The following is an 18,431-nucleotide window of genomic DNA, read 5'->3' as shown; positions in this document are numbered from 1 at the left end:
ATTGAGAAGAGAGCATTCAAAAAGAACAGGCTGGTGTGACTGTTTCTCAAACTTCAGTTAGCATTGTTAGAAGGCAGATTCCAGGGCCCCATCACCAGAGGTTCTGATTCAGCAGGTCTGGGATGAACACCAGGTACCTCTGTTTCTAGTAAATACCCCAGGTGATTCTGATGTAGGCACTTCATAAATCACATTTTGAGAAACACTAATTTGGGGGGCAAAAACTCCACGGTGTTCTTGGAAAACGTTAAACAGACTATATTGTTAAGCAGAAAGAACTCCTGTGGTCATAAAGGATGCTTAGAGTATTCACAGAGCACCTCGAATTCCAGATGAAGACACTGCTATTTACCTACGAAAATTTTTGAACAGGGGAGTCTAGAACACATGGATTTGTGTATTACATAAATCAAGTAACAGCTCCCTTTCCCTTCTTGTGCTTCCCCTACACACACACACACACACACACACACACACACACATGATCTCTCTATGTGGGGTGAAAGTGAGCCTTCTGACAGAAATCTTTAAATTGGAGGAGAGTACAGCTATTTGGAAAGTCAGATTTTCCCTAAGGTTTCTTGTTAATTACGAGTCCCAAAGACATCACCGGGGAGAGATGGGTGTGCCCTACTTTCCAGAGGCCTCTGTCAAATACCTTGCCAGCTCTAGCATCACCATCCTAACCCAGCCATGGGAAATGACAACAGGAATCTGACTCTTCCGTCCAAAGCTCTATTACTACAGAGCGCATGGCGAGTGACATCAAAATTACAGGCACTCTTAGGACCAACAGAAACCCTCATGGGTCTTTAATTTTCAAAAGTTGCACACGTGTGTTGTTAGAAGGGGCTCCAGTGTTAGCTGTACTGTTAGCTGTGTCTGTCTGACATGAGGCAGAGGAGGGAGGGAGAAAGAGGAACATGACTGGTTTCCATCAGCATCCTCACACGAGCAACCAGAACATTATTTCAGAAGTTATCGGTAATGATGTTAATCATGGTCCCAAGTCACAAGTTACTATGCTATTTAACCATCAACAACGGCAAAATAATTATCTGTTGGCCCGCTCACTGCACGCTTACCCTTTTCCCCTAAGAGCTAGGCAAAGTGAAAAGTTGGTTACCACTCAGAATAGCAAATTTCTGCAAATACTATGTTTAACATTAAACTCTTACAGTTAAAACTGAGAGAGTACAGCCAGGAGCTCAACTAAAACAAACAGAAGAACAGAATTGGCCAGAATACAATACAGCCTTACTGGATTCAAGCCAAGGCTTCTGAAGATCTCTCCCCACTTTTTATTTAAGTGGGGAAAAAAAAGTTAAAGAACATCTTAAAGGATCCCAAGAAGGCAACAGGGCAAACTGAATTTAATATAGTCTGGTTGATAAATAAATCTTTTGTTTCTTCTGAGCCCTCTCTTCTAAATGCGCTGTATGAGGGCAGAAGAAAATAGGCTATTATTGCCAGAAATGAGGCCGAGAGCCGTCACCAAGGAGAGCACCAAAGGCTACACAATCTCAGTGTCCCAAGCACCAAGCAAATGCTTTCCTTTGATCAAATGCTCAGGGAAAGAAAATGGGAATTGTGTGAGATGGAAAGCTTCCCAAGAGGATCAAAACTCCATCTGAAAAGCAAAGCTGTACAAAGAAAGGAACTTCAGTGTTGGGAAAAGTTAACTGGAAGAAGGGCATTCCATACAGTCTCTGAAATTCCTTAGACATTTGGCAAGCCTCACCAAACCCAGTGGTGAAAATTCCTTCCCAAGCCCTGAGCAGCGACCGTGCTAAGTGTTTGGTCTTTAATGCATCCGCTATGCCCTTCCTTCAGCAGTGAGTGGCTCTTGTTTGCTTGTAATATGTCTTATATGACAGAGCATCTTTAAAGAAGCTGAAACTGTTCTAAGTACTGCAGTCTATGTCTGGCGAGTAAGCTGAAAAAATGTTTTAGCATGCCACTCCTGATCCCACTATGTTAATGAATCATCACTGTTTCCATTAAAAGTGAGTCACTGATAAAATCACTGATAAAAACAAAAATTAAAATCCCTCTTTCTATAAAAACCTGGAAATGTGAACTTTTGGTCAGGATAAGTCATTAAAACGAATAACTCTGTAGCTCTGGAATGCCAAGATCCCCAAAAGAACAGGGTAGGAAATAAGGTCATTTGTTTTCCATTTCATGGAGAATAAAAATGTAGAAAATTAAGCTTTCTAAGAAGAAAGGTACTTGATAAATGCCAGGCATAATTATGAGTTTCTCAATGCTCATTTCTTCAATAACTTTCATTCTTTTACACCCACATACTTGCACACCCAACTCAACTTCATTCCTTCACTCCCATTTGAAAAATTCTCATCTCTCCCATCTCTCTTAGTCTTTTCAGCTGAAAGAAATTTCACATCTAATCAGGTAACCTTCCAAGTACCGTGGGTGGACAAAGCTACCAGAAACATACACATACAAATTATTTCTATCAAACTTGGCTTTTGAGTTTGCTCTTGACATTGCCCTTTGTAAACACTGCACTGGATATCACCATGAAAGAACTGTGAGCTATCATCCCTTACAAACTTTAGATCAGTCAATACAACATTACGACACATGAAATTTTAATAAATGATAGATTTAGCTCTTTTAAATGTAAAAGTACACTTGAAACGTTTGAACACCAATATAATTTAGTACAAATAAGTTCACGCTGCTTTGATACCATATTAAAAACAATAAAATTAAGACATGGGAAGGAAAATTATATCCCTTGAATTTAAGCCAACAAAAAGTTGTCCTCTTCATTGACTTTACAAAGAAACTTACTATATTTTATTAAAACAATTCCCCATTGCAAATAATAACAATTTAGTACTAATACCATCTGGGTCATCTAAATGGAATACAGTTAATATAAGTGAAATACTACGTATTAATAAAATAGAGGTAAATAACGCATCATAATTATTAGTAACATACAAAATCCGGAAAGAAACCACGAAAACTACCAAAAATTACTCTGATTTTGCCTTGCCTCTATTTTTGAAAACTAACTGAAGAGTTCCAATGCCAATAAAGGAAAAACAAACACTGGTAGTTCCAAAAACAATGTTTTCCCTCTGAAACTGCTGGCCTGTGTGTGTATATCAGCATGCCATCTTTCCAGAATTAGAATGCTGCTGCAAATACCATTTTAAATGTTCTATGGAAATTGCTCATTTGTTTAAGGTGAGAATTTGCAATAGAGAGAAAAATATTAGGGGGATATGTGGTTAAGAGAAAAAGTCTTAGAACTCCTATGCGTTATAAATGCTTTGTATGTAAAGTTTCTCTCTGGATATTCGCCCTGACACTGTAACCTAAAAATTCATCCCTTGAGACTATGGTAAAAACATAAAAATAAATTACCCTTTGGTACCTCTCTAACATATTCCCTGTGAAACATACACTAGAGATCAACACAAATTCCTTAAACATACAACTAAAAATAATAAATTAAATAAATGGCATATCTCAAAAATACCATAATAACAGTATGACCCTAAATAAGCTACATTAGTGCTTTCTGAAGTAAAAATGAGTTTTAAATATATATAATTTCAATTCCTAGCATCGAACATCTGGGTGTGTGTACACATATACTTACAAACTTACTACTTTGAAAACTTGGCAATAAAATCTTTCATGAATAATGGGGATGGGAGACAAAAATCTCACATTAGTATGTGGAGAAAAAGAAATTGGTTTAAAGCCTAGTTTTTCCCGAAGGGCAAATACAACATCACCTTCCCAGCTGCTCAGCCTCCACATCCAAGTCCCCTCAACCTACCTTCCCCCCACACAGCTCGGGACATCAGCTCAGTGCTTTGTAACCGCCTAGAGGGGCAGGATAGGGAGGGCGGGAGGGAGACCCAAGAGGGAGGGGACATGGGGATATGTGTATGCGTATAGCTGATTCACTTTGTTATACAGCAGAAACTAACACAACATTGTAAAGCAATTATGCTCCAATAAAGAGGTTAAAAAAAAAAAAAGAAACTTAACAAACTTTCCTGGCAATGCAAAACTGAAAAGTCTCCCACCTTAAATAAATCAAAGTCATGGCTTTATACTACACACTATACAGTGCAAGCTGATAATATGTAACTTGATATGCTTTGTTTTGCTTTGTAAAAAAAAATGTAAATGAAAGATGCGGGACACAAGTACATACTATATGACTCGTTTATATTATGAACAAAACCAGGCAAAACTCTTTATGGTGTTAGAAGTGTGCACAGTGATTATCTTTAGGGTGCTAAGAGGAGGGGCACAGGGAGGGCTTCTGTGCCCCCCCTTAAAATAGTAATTTTCTATTTCTCAGTATGAGCACTGGTCACATGTGTTCATTTTGTGGAAACCCATCGAACTGTACACTCATTATACTTCTACAAAAAGACTTCGAAAAGATTATATAAGGAATATAAGGAATTACATGAGACCCCAGATCCTCTCCCCAATTCCAGCAGGAGACAGTTTATTCCCTGCAAGAAACTGAATCCCAGAGTCCTGGCTCAAAGACATCAGGAATAGTAGAAAACACTGTTCTGAAAACAGGGGATCAAATAAAAATCCACACGCTAAACCCTGAGATTGCAGCTCTCTTCCTTACTCCACTCCCTGAATCTTGGCATGTACTGCCCAGGCAGAAGACCAAAGGATTCCTCTCAAGTAAAACTGACACGTCCTAGGGAGAAGATCCACAGATACTGTCTTTGGAAGTTCCCCAAGGAAACCACAAGGCTCACCCCCGATAGCACTGCAATGAAGCTGTATGGAGGAGAAGTGCTGTCCACAGACCACAGCACCCAATTCGCTTCTCAGCAGCTCACCATTAAATAGGAACAGAGAGCAAAGGATCTCCAAACAGTGAGGTCAAGTTCCTAACATAAAAGTCAGACACCCACACAAACAGGAAAAAAAAGAAATCAAGAGAGTGCAATAAGAAAATTAATTAAAAATGTCCTCAGAAAGAGAAGGAATGCACCCGTGGCAGGGGTGGGGAACAGAATGCTGTTAAAATGCACACAAATTAAACCAACGAACAAGAAAGAGCTCTTAAAAAATATCAGACAGCAGAAATTCAGAAGGTTAAAGATAAAGGAGAGAAAACCTGTCAAGAAGTAGGGCATTAAGACAAAGAGGAAAATGACAGCTTTAGAGGACAAATGAGGAGGTCCTGCCTAACCAATAGGAATTCAGAGGAAGAAAAGAGAAAACCAAGGCGGGGAGAGGTTATCAAAAAACACAATGAGGAAGTTTTCCAGAACTGAAGGACGTAATTTTTTTCAGATCGAGTGTTCATCATAGCTGCTGAAATGAATAAAGACTGCTAAAAAAGAAAATCCTAAAGCCTCTTTGGGGGTTATTAAAAAAAAAAGAAGAAGAAGAAGAAAGGAGGTCTACAAAGACAGGAACCAAGAGTATAACACTTTTTAATAGCAACTGTAGAAGCTAGAAAACAATAGTGCACTGGCTTCAAAATTCTGAGGAAACATGTTTTCCTATCCAGAGACCAGCCAAATTATCAATCAAGTGTGTGAGAAATATATTTTTAGATATACAAAGTGCCTAGTAAATTTGTCTCCCATGTCCCCTTTCTCAGGAAGATCCTAGAAGATATTCCATTAGAAAGAGGGAGTAAACCAAGAAAGAATCGCTAGACACAGGAAGACATATAGAAAACACAGGAGAGACGAAAAGGGAACTACCAGGAAAATGACAAAAGGTAACCCCAGGACAACAGCTCGGTAGCAGGCCTATGGAGCAGGTACCTACGCTGGCTCCAGGAGGGAAGAAGTCTCCAAGATAAAGGTGTTGAGAAGAGGGTTAGAGTTCTGCCACCTTAACAACACTAGAGAAAAAGAAAAGTACACCAGTGAAAAAGAGAGGCTACTATCCAGCCAGCACAGGAAAGGAAATGTAATCATTGCATTTAAGTGGCTTAGGAGAATCACAGTTCCATGCTCAAAATAATGTGAGCCCTCAACATCTACTTAACCAGAAACGGATATCAGTACATTGAGAGGATGGGGGAAGCGGCGGTCTGGGCATGTGGCATGGGGCTGAGGGGCTGTGAGACAATCTAAGAGTTAAATCCTCATCTTCCATTGTAACATGCCAACCCATAATGCCCAATAACAAAAAATTCAAAAATAGCAGTACATACATACTATTTCAGAAGATGGAAGAAAACAGCAAGAAGAGTCCTGAGAATCAAAAGTAGTTGCCTAGGGAAAAGGACTTGGGTATAAGGATGGGCTGGAGTTCCTATTTCTTATGTCTTATTGCCTATTAAGATTTTTTAAAACTCTATATAGGATATTACTTTGATGGGACCAAAGTTTAAATTTTTAAAAATACAAAACAAAACAAAACCAAAAAATGCACAAAATAGTAGGCAAGAAAACTAAAGAGGATGAATTGCAGTGGGAAAACGACAGTAAGACAACCATTTCTCCAAAGCTCCTGCAATAGCCCCTGTGAGAGCTGAGAAGTGCTTCCCCTCACAGCTGGGTGGAGAGGGTATGTGCTAAGAGAAGAGGAGAAGCAGCAGAGGAAGCAGACGAGAAAGGTGGACGTGTTGAAAAGCTATTTACAGATTTAGAATCAACAGATATGAGGGACCAATCAGGAGATTCTGAAAGCACCAACAGGCAAGGCAATGCCCCAAATATCCCTCCATCTGGGTATTTAGGTATTTAGTCCATATATGCTGACCCTTTGGGACTATCATATTCCCGTATGTTATGAGAAGCATTTTGATTTCCTTTTTGTTTAGGCTTTAATTTTTGGATTATTATGAAATACACAAATAGAAAAATACAGAAAATAATAATGGTCATCCAAGTATCCACTATTCAGCTTTTTCAAATATTAACATTTTGTCTGTCTCTAATTTTTTGTAAAGAAATAAACATTATGGATATAGTTGAAATCCTCTTCAAACCATTCCCTAATTGCATCCCCAAATGCCTCCCAGAAGGTAACCGTTAACCTGATTTTGGCATTTAACATCTCCCTCTACCTCATCTCTAAAATGAGAGCACTGGTTTGGATAAATTCTATGCCCCTTTCTGTTCTAAGACAGCAGGATTTAATAACATGATATAAAGTTCTTGATGTTCTGTAATGAAGTGCAGAAGCCTACAATGCTGTGAAATACACAAGAATACTTCAAAATAATTTCAAGCCTCAAAAACAGATTAAATCATGATATAACCCTTTAGCAAAAAAATCATTGTAACTTTATTACAGTAGTGTCAGTAAAAATAGTATTATGAGTGCATAGGGCATATAAAAACCTAAGTTCAAGAAGTTCCTGTGGTTCCCTTTCACTGTAACCATCAGCTCCAGGGAACAATAAGGAAGTGCTCAAGCACAATATCCTTCTGGAGTTCTTACTGCTTATGGAGCTAATTCAGTGCAGCATCAAACTGTCCCCATTGTCACAGTATTCTTCTCTGCCAGGCAATCATGGCAAAAATTTTCTTTTTAAAAATGCATAATACCAAACAAGACAAGGACATCCACTCTCGCCACTATTATTCAACATAGTTTTAGAAGTCCTAGCCATGGCAATCAGAGAAGAAAAAGAAATAAGAGGAATACAAATTGGAAAGAAGAAGTAAAACTGTCACTGTTTGCAGATGACATGATACTATACATAGAGAATCCTAAAAATGCTACCAGAAAACTACTAGAGCTAATCAATGAATTTGGTAAAGTAGAAGGATACAAAATTAATGCACAGAAATCTCTTGCATTCCTATACACTAGTGATGAAAAATCTGAAAGAGAAATTAAGGAAACACTCCCATTTACCATTGCAACAAAAAGAATAAAATACCTAGGAATAAACCTACCTAGGGAGATAAAAGACCTGTATGCAGAAAACTATAAGACACTGATGAAAGAAATTAAAGATGATACCAACAGATGGAGAGATACACCATGTTCTTGGATTGGAAGAATCAATATTGTGAAAATGACTATACTACCCAAAGCAATCTACAGATTCCATGCAATCCTTATCAAATTACCAATGGCATTTTTTACAGAACTAGAACAAAAAATCTTAAAATTTGTATGGAGACACAAAAGACCCCAAATAGCTAAAGCAGTCTTGAGGGAAAAAAACAGAGCTGGAGGAATCAGACTCCCTGAGTTCAGACTATACTATGAATCTACAGTAATCAAGACAATATGGTACTGGCACAAAAACAGAAATAGATCAGTGGAACAGGATAGAAAGCCCAGAGATAAACCCACACACCTATGGTCAACTACTCTATGACAAAGGACACAAGGATATACAATGGAGAAAAGACAGTCTCTTCAATAAGTGGTGCTGGGAAAACTGGACAGCTACATGTAAAAGAATGAAATTAGAACATTCCCTAACACCATGCACAAAAATAAACTCAAAATGGATTAGAGACCTAAATGTAAGACTGGACACTATAAAACTCTTAGAGGAAAACATAGGACACTCTTTGACATAAATCACAGCAAGATCTTTTTTGATCCACTTCCTAGAGTAATGGAAATAAAAACAAAAATAAACAAATGGGATCTAATGAAACTTAAAAGCTGTTGCAAAGCAAAGGAAACTACAAACAAGATGAAAAGAAAACCCTCAGAACTGGAGAAAATATATGCAAACGAATCAATAGACAAAGGATTAATCTCCAAAATATATAAACAGCTCATGCAGCTCAATATCACAAAAACAAACAACCCAATCCAAAAATGGGCAGAAGACCTAAATAGACATTTCTCCAAAGAAGACATACAGATGGCCAAGAAGCACATGAAAAGCTGCTCAACATCACCAATTATTGGAGAAATGCAAATAAAAAGTACAATGAGAGGGGCTTCCCTGGTGGCGTGGTGGTTGGGAGTCCGCCTGCCGATGCAGGGGACGCGGGTTCGTGCCCTGGTCCAGAGGGATCCCACATGCCGCAGAGCGGCTGGGCCCGTGAGCCATGGCCACTGAGCCTGCGCGTCCGGAGCCTGTGCTCCACAGCAGGAGAGGCCACAGCAGTGAGAGGCCCACGTACCGCAAAAAAAAAAAAAAAAAAAAGTACAATGAGGTATCACCTCACACCAGTTAGAATGGGCATCATCAGAAAACCTACAAACAACAAATGCTGGAGAGGGTGTGGAGAAAAGGGAACCCTCTTGCACTGTTGGTTAGAATGTAAATTGATACGGACACTATGGAGAACAGTATGGAGGTTCCTTAAAAAACTAAACATAGAACTACCATACAACCCAGCAATCCCACTACTGGGCATATACCCTGAGAAAACCATAATTCAAAAGGACACATGCACCCCAATGTTCACTGCAGCACTATTTACAATAGCCAGGTCATGGAAGCAACCGAAATACCCATCGACAGGTAAATGGATAAAGAAGATGTGGTACATATATACAACGGAGTATTACTCAGCCATAAAAAGGAACGAAATTGAGTCATTTGTTGAGATGTGGATGGATCTAGAGACTGTCCTAAAGAGTGAAGTAAGTCAGAAGGAGAAAAACAAGTATCATATATTAACGCATATATGTGGAACCTAGAAAAATGGTACAGATGAACCTGTTTGCAGGGCAGAAATAGAGACACAGATGTAGAGAACAAATGTATGGACACCATGGGGGGAAAGCCACAGGGGGGTGGGGGTGGTGGTAGGATGAACTGGGAGATTGAGATTGACATGTATACACTGATGCGTATAAAATGGATGACTAATAAGAACCTGCTGTATAAAAAATAAATAAAATAAAATTCAAAAAAAATTGCATAATGCCAATTTTACTTAAAAATGTCCTTGATGATGCAAGAAAGTTATTTGTATTACATCTCAACCGCTGAATACATATCTTTTTTATTTTCTGGGTGATAAAATGGGAAGTACACATAAAGCACTTCTGCTGTATATAAAGTATGATGGTTATCCCAAGGAAAACCCTTGTACGATTATTTGAGTTGTGAGCCAAACTAGTCACAATGTTCATGGAATACCACTTTTACTTGAAAGAACAACTGACAAACTCAGTATTCAGACTTGGGTATTTGGCAGACGTTTTCTCTACAATGAAGTAAGAAGGTCACTTCAGGAAAAACAACTGACAGTATTTGTTGCCAAGGGTAGCCTTCATGCTTTCAACTGAAATTTAAAATTTTGGAAAACTTCTTTCCACACTGAGCCTGACAACTTCCCAATACTTAAAGATTTTTCTGATGGGATCAGTGGTGATATTAACAACTGTCATTTCTTGAAACTGCATAATGAAATACATTAACATCTGGAATCTCATTATTACCCAACAAACCAGTATTTTCCAAATGACCAATACTTAATGCAATAAAAGGATGTATGGGCAAAGATCCATTCAAAGTACGAGAAAGATCAATGGATCCTAATGTAAAAGAATTTTAAAAGTCCACTGATAGGATTTTACATTCCACACTGAGACCAACATTTAAGAAATTACCACTTGTCAAGTTTTGGTATAGTATCAAAGAAGAATATTCACAATCATCTGAAAAGAAAATTAAAATACTCTTCCTTTATTCTACATGTCTGCACAAACTTTATATAAATACTTATTGGATTATTCTTTCTGGATGTTAAAAAACCATAAACACATAATCGTAATGGTTAATTTCCATAGTTTAATCTCTGATCATTATCAGTCATTTAAGAACAAATGAACTATCCATTATTTATTTAAAAGTTATATCCTTCTGTAGTTATAGTCTCACATATTTGCAACAAATATATATTAGAGGTTTCATTTACCACAGAATCAAGATTGATCATTGCTCCAAAAAAGAAAATGAAATGAATATGGTAAATTCTTAAATCTGTTTCAGATAGATGCAAATAAAGTCCCTTCCCTCTAACTAGAGGAGCAGCCCCTTCTCATTTCACATGCGACTCTTGAAACCTATACAGTAATCACCCAGATGGTGTGGTATTAATGGATTTAAACTTTTGTTCTTAAATTTCTAAGGAAATATCTTTTCATGGAAAAAACTGACCTTTTGAAAGAAGTAATTAATCTGACCAAACCCCTATAGTTCAGAAGTAACACAGCAAATATCAACTTTTCACAGATCCATCTGTAGACACATTAAGAAATACAACCGATTTAAAGAGAAGAGTTCTTCTTATACAAATCTATCCAGCTAATGACTATTATAAATCATTCATTTCAAAGGCAGAGACCTTGAAAAAAATTTCAGAATGAGAACTGAAAATGTCTTCACTACTAAAGTCCTATTACCCTGCCCTCTGAAAGAGAAAGGTACTAACTGTAGTTTTTTAGTCAGAATATTCAAGAAACAACCAGAAGCTGACACCCCTCCCCGTCCTAATTATCCACCCATTTCTGCATGCTCACCTTTGCAGTTCATTGAGCCCCCTTGCAGTTGGTAGACTGGGACTCTGCCTTAGGAAGTTTTGTTTTAAATTGAGATGAGTGAGGTCTTGGCTGTAGAAGAGGTTGGCAGGCAGATGCTCCAGGCTACAACATGAGAGGTCCACTGAGCTAATACGCTGTGATGCAACCTAGAAAGGGATAAAAACACAACTCAATTTTCATACCATCCTTTTTCCTATAACTGTTTTCCAAGGACAGAAACAAGATAACCTCATTTGGGAACACAGACCCGCTATGCAATTAGCACCATTATTCAAATATAAACCAAGAGTATTTACTTAGATAGAACTGAGCAAAGTATTACAAAGGCAGGAAACAGTGTCCCTTGTGGAAGGTACTTACAGTAACCTAGTATAGGAGACAGGTTACAAAGAGCACAGATTATCCTATCAAGTTTAGTGATATCAGTAATCTCCTCCAACTGTAGGGGTTATGTTCCTGAAAACATTCATGGTAAGAGAATTCAGAGCTAAATAATACAAGACTGTAGAGTAAATACAGGGTTGGGAGATAGACACTAAGATCTACACAGAACCTATGAAAGCCCTTGTATATATTGATTTAAAACAGCACAGGGCTTCCCTGGTGCGCAGTGGTTGAGAGTCTGCCTGCCGATGCAGGGGACATGGGTTTGTGCCCCGGTCTGGGAAGATCCCACATGCCGCGGAGCGGCTGGGCCCGTGAGCCATGACCGCTGAGCCTGCGTGTCCGGAGCCTGTGCTCCGCAACGGGAGAGGCTGCAGCAGTGAGAGGCCCGCTTACCACACACACACACACACACACACACACACACACACACACACACAAAAAAAAAAACCAGCACAAAGAAACGCAGGAACAGTGGCCTTGTACGTATCTTTAATAATAGTGGTAGCACATAATCAGATTCCACTGCTTGCCTGCTGTGAACTTCTCGTGTTGCCTCTCCCACAGGTTCCATTTTGCTTCACATAGGTATTCTAAGTGAAATTTGTTTTATGTCTAAATATTTATCCACATATTCAAAGTTTTCCCAGTTAAATGGCTCCTATGATAGCCAGAGTCCCAGGGCTACAGGGCATGCTGCAAGCAGAAAAAGCGTTGGGCAGTGTGTATTCTCTCTCCCACATTCCAGGGACTGTGGCGCCAGGTTATGCCATGGCACGTGGCTTCAGGCCCACGTACACACACCTTGGCTCCTTCTTCCCTCACAGAGCCTGTGGGGTTATTGTTCTAAGATCTGGGTTGATTCCTCCTCATGCCTTATCTTTATCAAAGCTTTATGGCAAAAACTCCATTCCGTATTTGTGATCTGTTCGATGTCCTTTTCTATTACCAAACCCCAGGTGACCAGCTTTTTTTTTTTTTTAAACATCTTTTTTGGAGTATAATTGCTTTACAATGGTGTGTTAGTTTCTTCTGATTCACAAAGTGACTCAGCTATACATATACACATAGCCCCATATCCCCTCCCTCTTGCATCTCCCTCCCTCCCACCCTCCCTATCCCACCGCTCTAAGGTGGTCACAAAGCTGATCTCCCTGTGCCATGCAGCTGCTTCCCACTAGCTATCTATTTTACATTTCAAACCCCAGCTTTACTCTTTCATGATTATAAAAGGCAGCAGAACATGGTCCTTAGGAGTGTGGCTCTGGTGTCAGTGTGTGGATTCGCATCCCGGCTCTACCACTCAGGAGCTGAGAGAAGCTGAGTGCATCACTGAGCTCTCCAAGCTCCTGTTTCCTCACCTGTAGAAAAGGCATAAGATGACACCGCCATCCACATGCCTGGTCAGAAAAGGCGCTCAATAATTTGTGACTGCTATGACCATTTATGATTGCTACGACTACTTCCAAATACATCTTATACCCATTGGAATCCACATTCTCCTGATGCTAAAGAAGGTATTCAGAAGTAACTTTGCATAAAACACATTCTGCTGATGGCATGTCTGAGGTTAGAAAGAAATTGCTGTGCACACATGAAAGCTGCGGGGACAGTGGGATGAAAAGGGCCTGGCAGGGCTCATCTCAAAAGATTTTACAAAGGAAGTCTGAGTTTGCATTTTAGCAATTTCATCTTTCCTTGAATTTTCACTATTAAATAAGAAAAAGAAAATCCAAAACAGGCCGAGTCACCCACACAAACCAAATGATGTGAAAAAAAGCCAGAATTTAATGGGCAGAAAGGTAGGTGCAAACATGTCACAGCCACACAAGATTCCCTGGCAGGAACCCATTCACGGGAAGTGAGGTTGAAAGTTATACTCGGTGGAATCATTCAGGCAAAAATATGTGGTGAGGAGGGAATGGTGTGTCAGACCTTCCATTTCCTGAGGTACAGGAGTAAAACAAGACAGACACAGTCTGCCCTAAAGGAGTGCACCTCAAGGAGAGGTGAATTAATATACTACTTGACAATATACTAAGTGCAAGGGCACAGAGCACGATCTAAGGAGTCAGGGAAGGCTTCCCAGAGGACCTGATGTCCAAGCTCAAGGTTGAAACTCAAGTGGCAATCTGTGTTTCTGTCGGCCCCAAATCCTTTTCCACTTCTTTCTATAACAATCCTTCAAATGCATGTGATTCTGACGAGAGCGGCAGAGTAGGCTGACCCTATGGCTACAGCAGCAGGCATGGATTCCCGGCTCGAGCAATCAGAGCTCCCCAGTGCTGAACCCACAAATTGATCCAACGGGTACTGGCATGTGACCCAGGCTAGGCTAATCAAAGGCCTTCTCTGGGATATACATTCTAAAGCCAGGAGAGAGAGAGAACCTGCCACTTAGAGCTGCAGTTAAAATGACTGAACTAGATTTGTATGTATCAACCTGGATTGATTAAAAAAAAAAAAGCAAGCTGCAGAATGTTACATACACTATAATGCCATGTATGAAAAACATTTTTAAGATAAACACATACAACAACTCCGTATATTATGTGTGAATAGTTATATGTGCAGTAAAGCTACACACTATGCATTGGGCATATGCCAAATCAATGACAGTGACGGCCTCTAGATGAGCAGGGAGGGAAATGGAAACAGGAATGGGAGCATAGGGGATTTGGAATTTAGCTGTGATGCGATTTACTTATAATAAGAATGGAAGAAAAAGAAAAGAATGGAAGATATGGAGGAACTATGTCAGTATGTTAATGACTGGGGAGGCCAAGACCAGTACGTGGAAATTGTAATATTATCCTTTGGGCTCTTCTGTGTGTGTGTGTTTAATTGGAAAAAAATAATGTAATCTCAATGAAAATTTCAGTAAAAAGGGGGGAAATGGATGACTGCAGTCTCCTGGCTTTCCTCGCATCCTAGTGTTCTACTACGTGGTGCATCAGAGACGATTCTTCCCCTGTAACTCAAGGATCCCAACCCTTTGTAGTGGGCCGAATGGCGGCCCCCCAAAAGGTATGTTCACGTACGAATTCCCAGAATCTGTGAATATTAGTTTACATGGCAAAGGAGTGACTATTATCTTACATGACAAAAGATGTGATTAAGGATCTTGAGAGGAGGTGCTTATTTATCCTGGATTATCTGGAAGGGCCCTAAATACAATTACATGCATCTTCATGAGACAGGCAGAGGGAATTCTGAGAGAGAAGAGAAGGCAATGTGACCACGGAGGCAGAGACGGATGTGGGCCACAAGCTAAAAAATGCTTAGAGCCACCAGAAGTTGGAAGAGGCAAGGAATAGATTCTTCCCTAGAGCCTTCAAAAGGAGCACAGTCCTGCCGACACCTTGATTTTGAACTTCTGACCTCCAGAACTGTGAGAGGACAAATTTCTGTTGTCTTAAGCCATCAAGGTTTTGGTAATTTTTAACAACAGCCATAGGAAACTAGTACACCCTTCTTAATTCTTTTCCATAGTACTTTTCATTTTCATTCATTCAACATGTTTATTGAATACCAACTATATGCCTATTACTGACCTGGGTAAGCACTTAGTATGCTTCAGTAAACAATAAGAAGATCCCTGCCCTCATTAAACTTATCTCACAAATAAGTATATGTTAAAAATTGGTAACTACTATGGAAAAAATAGAGCAAGGAAAAAGGGGTCAGGATTGTTGCGAAGGTTGTAGGTTGTAATTTATATAGGTTGGTCAGGATAGGCCTCACCTAAAAGGTGGCATTTAGACCTGAAGGACATGAGGAAGTTAGCTGAAAGGATTTATCTAGAACACTCCAGGCAGAGGAAGTAGCCAGTGTAAAGGCCCTAAAAAAGGAGTGTGTCTGGTCTGTTCTAAACAGCATGAAGACCAGTTAAGACAGGGGAGAGTGACCTGTGATGAGGTCAGAAAGGTAAGGGGGTTGGCGGGGGGAGCAGATCTTGCACCGCCTTTTAGGTTATTGTAAAGACTCTGGCTTTGGGCTTCCCTGGTGGCGCAGTGGTTGAGAGTCCGCCTGCCGATGCAGGGGACATGAGTTCGTGCCCCGGTCCGGGAAGATCCCACATGCCGCGGAGCAACTAATAAGCCTGTGCACCACAACTACTGAGCCTGCGCTCTAGAGCCCGTGAGCCACAACTACTGAGCCCGTGTGCCACAACTACTGAAGCCCGTGTGCCTAGAGCCCGTGCTCCGCAACAAGAGAAGCCACCGCAATGAGAAGCCCACGCACTGCAACACAGAGTAGCCCCCACTCGCCACAACTAGAGAAAGCCCAGGCGCAGCAACGAAGACCCAAAGCAGCCAAAATAAATACAATAAATTAAAAAAAAAAAAAAAGATTCTGGTTTTTCATGTGAGCAAAATGGGCCGTCGTGGAAAGGTTCCAGAAGAGTCTCTGTCTCTGACTGTAAGCTCATAAAGAAGGGATTTGGGTCTATTTTGTTCACAATGTGCCCTGTGCTCAGCACTTAGTACGACCCTCAGGAAGTATCTGCTGGAAGAATGACAGGGGACTACTTTACAACCCTTCCTTTCTCACCAGTTTGCATCTGACCCATCTGGTGCATTCCTCCATGTGGGGACTACTCTGTGGAGGACACATTCCATTTCAGCTGAAGCATCATACTGAATACTCTCTTTGGACAGCTACAAGATAACAATTAAATGTCAAGTCGTATTTGATTTCTTTCCTCATTCTGGATCGCAAGCTGTTCCTGCTGGAAACAAGGGGGAGGAAAGCACAGTAACAAAGCTACAGCAAGCAAACGTGGTCTGTGGGAGTCGCAGCAGACCGGGGAACAGGGACAGCGAGAACAGAAATTAGACATGCCGTGATGGCAGTGGGGCGGTGGGCGGCCAAGGCGACCACGAGAGCTACTACCACTAGCTGCACCCCTGCCCAGTCCCACACCCTGAAACAAAGGGGAGATCTAAACGCTTTCCCCCAGATCCACCTGGGCACATAAGGACACCACCACAAAGAGGTTTTGCTGGACTCCCAGATGAAAAAACTACCAAAAGGGCTACCCAAAGAGGCTGTGACCCACCTATATAGCACCTGTTAAAACTAACATTCTCGGGCTTCCCTGGTGGCACAGTGGTTGAGAGTCCGCCTGCCGATGCAGGGGACGCGGGTTTGTGCACCGGTCCGGGAAGATCCCACATGCCGCAGAGCGGCTGGGCCCGTGAGCCATGGCCGCTGAGCCTGCGCGTCCAGAGCCTGTGCTCCGCAACGGGAGAGGCCACAGCGGTGAGAGGCCCACGTACTGCAAAAAAAAAAAAAAAAAAAAAAACTAATATCCTCCTCAAGATAAGAAATTTAAAAAAAGAGAAAGCCACCTGTATACACCTCAGAGCAAGTAGCCTTTTATTATTCTAGTTTTTTTTTTTTTCCTAATAGTAATAACAATAATAGCAGCTAACATTTAGGGGGCACTCTTCTTTAGATGTAATGTTAAGTTTTAGTCTTCACAATAACTCAGCATAATAAGGACTTATCCCCATTTCAAAGATGAAGGTTAAAGGGTGTGCCCAAGGTCACACAGTGAAAGCAGCAGCAGAGTTTGAATGACAGCATATGCCATGGAGTCAGGGCCCCAACACAGTTCAAGTCCTACCCAAAGGGAGGCTCCTCCAACTGCCACAATCAAATCCTAACATAACCCTCAGCCCAGAGTAAAGACGATTTGATGTCATCCCTCACAGACCATCAATGAACCGCACATGAATGGATTCAAGTTTTAGAAGATCAGTTCAAGTAACCATGGCTTGGGAAATCAGTGCTAGTTTATATTAACAACAACAAAACATGTTAAGGCTAATAATTTAGAGTTAGTAAATCAAATGGGATTTTTTCCCCCCATAAACCGCTATACTTTTGGAGATACATTAAAATGAATGTGAATCCCAACCACTGGCTCACGTTGTCTTCTTTTCCAAATGACTTGTGAACACGTAGGAACCAAAAGCTCACTGGGCCCTCAAAATATTTTCCCCAAAGACCATTGAAGATTAACCATAAAAATGATAATGTGAACAACAAACTTTCCAGATCACCTGCTGCGCTTCTACACAGTTCTAACATCCTACTCAGCTTGACGCTTTCCTGAGTCCTTTCTTTACCAACCGTTAGCATGCTTGTATAAAGTATCTGCTCTGAGTCTAGCTGGGTTGCATTTCTAAACCAATATATCTATCCTAACCCTAACCTATCCCCTCGGTGCTTTCAAAATTATCATCTTCCCTTGCAACAGGACTGCACTCTGCAATACTCACATTATTCCTGACGTTCACTTAGTGGACAATCTTCTTTTATAAGCAACGGAAAGTTCAGAATAACTTTCACGTGATTTTTTTGTCCCCACTATACTTCAGTGAAGTGGTATTTATCCTTATTATGTGCAAAGCATGCTCAAAATTGAACAAAATGATTCTGAAAGGCTTGGTCAAAGCAGCTGAAATAGCACAAATAATTCCGCTTGTGCAAAGTAAAATACTGCTGTAAACTGGCATTTTGAGTCATTAATTGCTCTGGCCTAGCCTTTAGTGGTTTGGGAAACTATG

At 40.4% G+C, this 18,431-nt stretch overlaps 1 protein-coding gene across 1 annotated transcript in view; it reads right to left on the bottom strand.

Annotated features, from left to right (window-relative positions):
- PHLPP1 (PH domain and leucine rich repeat protein phosphatase 1) overlaps nucleotides 1-18,431 on the bottom strand; it is a 209,958-nt gene that overhangs the window by 68,887 nt on the left and 122,640 nt on the right. Inside the window, exon 4 of the mRNA XM_079717492.1 lies at nucleotides 11,449-11,615. Coding sequence (XP_079573618.1) covers nucleotides 11,449-11,615 — 167 coding nt within the window. The remainder of the gene's footprint in view (nucleotides 1-11,448; nucleotides 11,616-18,431) is intronic.

This window comes from Hyperoodon ampullatus, assembly GCF_949752795.1.
Source record: "Hyperoodon ampullatus genome assembly, chromosome: 13".
In the NCBI taxonomy this organism is placed as follows: Eukaryota; Metazoa; Chordata; class Mammalia; order Artiodactyla; family Ziphiidae; genus Hyperoodon; species Hyperoodon ampullatus.
Note: the sequence above shows the minus strand (reverse complement) of the source record. Positions and strands in the feature narration are given on the sequence as shown.